At 34.6% G+C, this 4922-nt stretch overlaps 1 protein-coding gene across 3 annotated transcripts; it reads right to left on the bottom strand.

Moving 5' to 3' along the window:
- Positions 1 to 1175: 1175 nt before the first annotated feature.
- On the bottom strand, positions 1176 to 3221 carry LOC132621358 (uncharacterized). 3 transcript variants are annotated; one of them, XM_060335601.1, is made up of 5 exons: positions 2796 to 3221; positions 2605 to 2710; positions 1756 to 2519; positions 1411 to 1472; positions 1238 to 1307 (listed from the first exon to the last, which is right to left on the bottom strand). In XM_060335601.1, the coding sequence occupies exons 2-3, from the start codon at positions 2683 to 2685 to the stop codon at positions 1818 to 1820; spliced, it is 783 nt and encodes a 260-aa protein (XP_060191584.1). In that variant the 5' UTR covers positions 2686 to 2710; positions 2796 to 3221; the 3' UTR covers positions 1238 to 1307; positions 1411 to 1472; positions 1756 to 1817. The 3 variants fall into 3 exon arrangements, with proteins under 3 accessions (XP_060191575.1, XP_060191592.1, XP_060191584.1); XM_060335592.1 differs by having other exon boundaries at positions 1176 to 1472; XM_060335609.1 differs by having other exon boundaries at positions 1176 to 1472; positions 2605 to 3221.
- Between the last annotated feature and the right edge of the window lie 1701 nt (positions 3222 to 4922).

The following is a 4922-nucleotide window of genomic DNA, read 5'->3' as shown; positions in this document are numbered from 1 at the left end:
AGTTCGATATCAAATCTAACACCCAAGAAACTACAACAACTCGGCTTAATGCAAGAAAATACTCTCATTAACAACTTACAGAAACTTCAGTTATACTAATAAAGAAACTCCAACCCCTCACTCAACTAAACGGCACAACATAAAATCTTAAAACAAAAAGGCTAAAAAACACAATAAGCTCAAGCTAAAAGCGAGAAAACTGAGTTTCCATATCAAATATAACACCAGCAAAATATAATGGCTCAGCTTAACTCAAAGTTCAAGATGGAAACTTCAGTTACACCAACAAAGAAACATAAATCTTAAAACAAAAAGGCTAAAACACAATAAGCTCAAGCTAAAACTAACAAAACTAAGTTTCCATAAAACAATTAATCATAACTCAATTAAGCATTTTAAGGTTTTTACCTGAAATGCCAACAGTTCAAGAAGTTTCCAACAAAGTCTTGAAGTAATTGCTTATGATCACTTCCTTAAAAAACAAGAAACAAGAAAAATCAAACACCCAAAAACTAAAATGGTTGAAATATCAAGAATTCAATCAAAATGAACCAAGAAAACTGGGTTAAACTTAGATTCACGAAGGAAAAAAAAAAAAAAAAGAGCCCTCAACATCAACAAGATAAAACACTCATACAAAAAATTTACTTCCCAAATTACATTATATAAGCTAGAAAAGGAGAACCTTTACACATAAAACATGCCACAAATGACTCTAATCAAACTTATCACAACTAAAATTATGCACCATGTTCTGCTTCATTTAATTCCAAGAAAAGTGCACTGGTTCTTACATCCTTTGCAAGGAGCGCATCAATATTAAAATCCAGTCGGGGATTAATTTTCGCAAGATTCATTGAGAGGAACTGGGAGAACAAGAAGTCCAGTCATTCTCTAAACACATACTGTTAAGAGGCCATGATAAGAGGGTTCTCTTCTGTTTTAAGTTAACTTTTTACATGCACATAAGTTTGCAAGAAATTAGCAACAACAATGAAACCAATCAGCTACTAGTGATTCAGGAATAAGAATCAATGCAGCATTTTGTGGATAGTAGATGCTTGTGAATTACTTTTTAGGATCAAACATGATATAATAATCCCAAAAAGGGGGGGAATCATTCATCAAATATCATCATCTGAAAAACACAAAAATGGATTTTGAGGGAGGTAAAGGGAAAATAAATAAATTTGGAGAAAAAGAAAAAAGGAATAAGTTATTAGTAGTAAATACCATACCTCAACCTGTCTTTGAAGAGATTGTACATAATTAATGATTTCATCCAACATTACTGCTATCCCAGTAACCTGCAAAATCACCGACTCTCACACGGGACACATAAAGAACAGATGCTTCTTGTTGTGATGGATGTTTTACGAGGCAGATTATTGAAAGAAAAAAAAAACTAACCTTGTTGCAACCAGGTACAAGATCTTGAAGAAATTCCGTTCACTGATCTTCTCCCTCCCTAGCTGTAACAAATTAAAGTAAGTCAAAAGATGTAGCTACTATAAATAATTGGCTACTTTTAGCAATTGGCAAAAGATGTAGCTACTATAAACAGATTCCTGAAAACACAAGTTCTCAAGTATTGTACAGTAAACAGATTCATATGAACACAAGTTTCCTGTTCTTTTGCAAAGAGCAAGGATTAAGAACACAGGAAATAAACTACTGCAAAAAGCGAGGATTAAGAACACAGTAAATGAACTACTAAAACAAAAATTTTAAAAAGCACAAGTATTTGAAACTTACAGAGGTATTAAATGCATCTTAGTCGTAAGTTTTCAATTCCATAACAGGGGTATTAAACTAGTCTAACTTTCCATCATCACCATCTCATCACTACCACTTTCATAATCGTCATGAGTTGGTTCATCTTGTTCTTGTTCATAGCGATCATCCCGCACTAATTGTAAGTGTTCGATATTTTCCAAATGTTGCTCACGAAAAGGTATGTCCTCCATTGGTGGCTCCTCTAAATCCACAGAATCCACATCTCCCATATCATATATGTCTCTAGGCTTCATATGACAAACAAAACACCAACCTTCATCAATTGGATCATCAACATAGTACACCATTCTAGCATCAGTTGCAAGTATAAATAGTTCATCTGTTTCTTTTGCACCGGTGTGTATCAAACGAGAAAAATTTACACTTGTTATCCCAAATTGATCTATCTTGATTCGCTTGTTAAGTGTAGTGTCTACCCAAATACATTTGAATAACACAACCTTTAACTTACCATAATAATTTAACTCTATGATGTCAACCAATTTACCATAGTACATATCATCACTTGATTGTTCAATAGATTCTCTACCACTTGAAAATCTCTTGGTAACAGCAGACATAACAACACCACTATTTTGTGTTCTCAATCCTTGCTCCTTCCTCACAGTACGAAACTTAAATCCATGAACGTTAAACTCCTTGAATCTCCTCACAACATTATTTGGCCCATTTGCAAGCCATTCAATTTCAGGTGTAATATCCGCACCATCCTTTCTTGCAACCTAGTATTTTTTAATGTATTAGGAAAGTTATATATATTTTACGAGCTTTTCAGTTTAAAAGAGAATGAAATATTTGCAATCGTACATATCCTTTAAGCCACTCGTGAAAATGTTTGTGCACATGTTCTTCCACAACTTTTGCGTAGTTTTTTTTGCTACGATGCATCCAAGTGACCTCAATTCTAAACTTCCTAAATGTAGTTGTAATTCACAAAGTAAGATATAAAAATACATTAGGCTAAGAAAACAAACAATATAAAAGACCATGTAACTTACTCTCGAAATGCATCAACTAATTCACAATTAGTTAGCACATATCGATAAGCTTGTATGATTTCCAACGGAGGTAAGGGTAGGTTTTAATAGCACCAACAGGCTGCCTGATGAAGGAAACAAGTTTGACAAGATAGTAGATTCACTACTAGAATTGATATCATTGTCATCATCATTACGCCTTGGTCGATTAAACCTTGTTTCAATATCACCATCCTCTAAATATCTAGAACAAAAAGTGAGACATTCCTCCATAATGTACCCTTCAGCGATACAACCTTCTGGTGCGGAATTGTTATGAACATAAGGTTTCAAATGGCCGAGTTCCCTAACAATATATTAAAAGGAATCGTAAGATTAGAAAAAAATTAAAAATATATCAACTTACACAACAAAGAATATACCTTTCAACAAGGTACATCCAATGACCTTGTACAGGACCAACAAGAATTGCTTCCTCTCCAAGATGAATTACCAAATGAACCATAATAGTGAAAAGGGACGAAGAAAATATCACTTCCATATTGGAATGATTCATCCAAATTCGTTGTTGGAGCTTCTATATATACCTCACATCTAAAACCTTGCTTGATAACTCTCTAAAGTAGTTAGATAACTCAATCAACACTGCAGTAACTTCTTTAGGAAGAGATTTTCTAAAAGCAATTGGCAAAAGATGATCCATCAGAACTTGGGAATCATGGCTCTTCAAATTAGAGATCTTGCGTTTCTTAAGATTAACACATCTAGAAATGTTTGATGCGTAATTATCTGGAAAAATCACACTTTTTTAAAACTTTTAGGAAGTTATCTTTCTGTTCTTTCTTCATATTAAAGCATGATGGAGGAAACTTAGAAGAATTAGGATATGGATGAAGCTTTTCTCTGATTCCCATCACTTGCAAGTCTTTACGAGCTTGCAAATTGTCTTTTGATCTTTTTTGTCACCAAGCACGGTGAACAATACATTGTCACAAACATTCTTTTCTACGTGCATCATATCAAGGAAATGACGAATAAGATTTTTCTTCCAATAAGGTAAATCCCAAAAGATACTCTTTTTCTTCCATTATTCTAGCCCAACCTCATTTGTAGCATCATCACGAGGCCTCTTGCGACTCTCCTCAATTTGCCTTAACATGGTTGAACCTGATGATGGGATAGGCGCAGGTCTATGCTCCTCAAAACCATTAAATGACTGCTTATTATACCTATACTTGTGATCATGTGGCAAATACCGATGATGTCCTATAAAGCAATTTTTTCTACCAAACTTTAGCCTTATAGATTCTGTATCAAAATTACATGATGGACAAGCAAGCGAGGTATGTGTATTCCACCCAGACAAGTTGTCAAGACCTAGAAAATCACTTATGGTCCACATCATGCAGCTCGCAACTGAAACATTTCCTTAGTTGAGGAATCATACGCATGTACACCGCCCCACATTTATTTTAACTCGGCGACTAAAGGTTGCAAGTAAACATCAATGCTATTCCCAGGCATTTTAGGGCCAGGGATTATCATCGACATGACAAGAGAAGTGTGCTTCATAAAATACCATGGAGGATATTTATAAATATACAACATCACAGGCCAAATGCTAAAATTGGAACTTAGATTTCCAAACAGATTGAAACCATCTGTAGCTAAAGCAAGTCGCACATTACGAGTCTCTGATGCAAAGTCTGGATAGAGTGAATCAAAATGTTTCCATGCTTTGCCATCTCTCGAATGTCGTAATAATCCATCTGGGTTAGCCTTTGTAGCATGCCACTTAAAGAGTTCAGTAGTTTTAGAGCACATGTATAGCCTTCTCAGCCTAGGTATAAGTGGGAAGTACCGCAATACTTTCGCTGCCTTTGGCTTCTTTTTTTTGTTGTTCATCAATCACAACATTTGCACTAACATCATTTTCATTTGATATATACCTAGATGTATTGCACTTCTTGCATTTATCTCTGTTTCTATCCTCGGATGATCCCAAATATAACATGCAATGGTTCGGACATGCATCGATCTTATCATAGCTCAAACCTAAACTCTTAATCATTTTTTTTTTGACTCATAAAATGATGATGGTAGTTTCGCATGAGGAAAAGAAACCTTTAAAAGGTCAATAATCATTGA

This window comes from Lycium barbarum, chromosome 2 (assembly GCF_019175385.1).
Source record: "Lycium barbarum isolate Lr01 chromosome 2, ASM1917538v2, whole genome shotgun sequence".
Taxonomy (NCBI): domain Eukaryota; kingdom Viridiplantae; phylum Streptophyta; class Magnoliopsida; order Solanales; family Solanaceae; genus Lycium; species Lycium barbarum.
The sequence above is the reverse complement of the archived record's forward strand: the minus strand, read 5'-3'. Positions and strand labels throughout refer to the sequence as shown.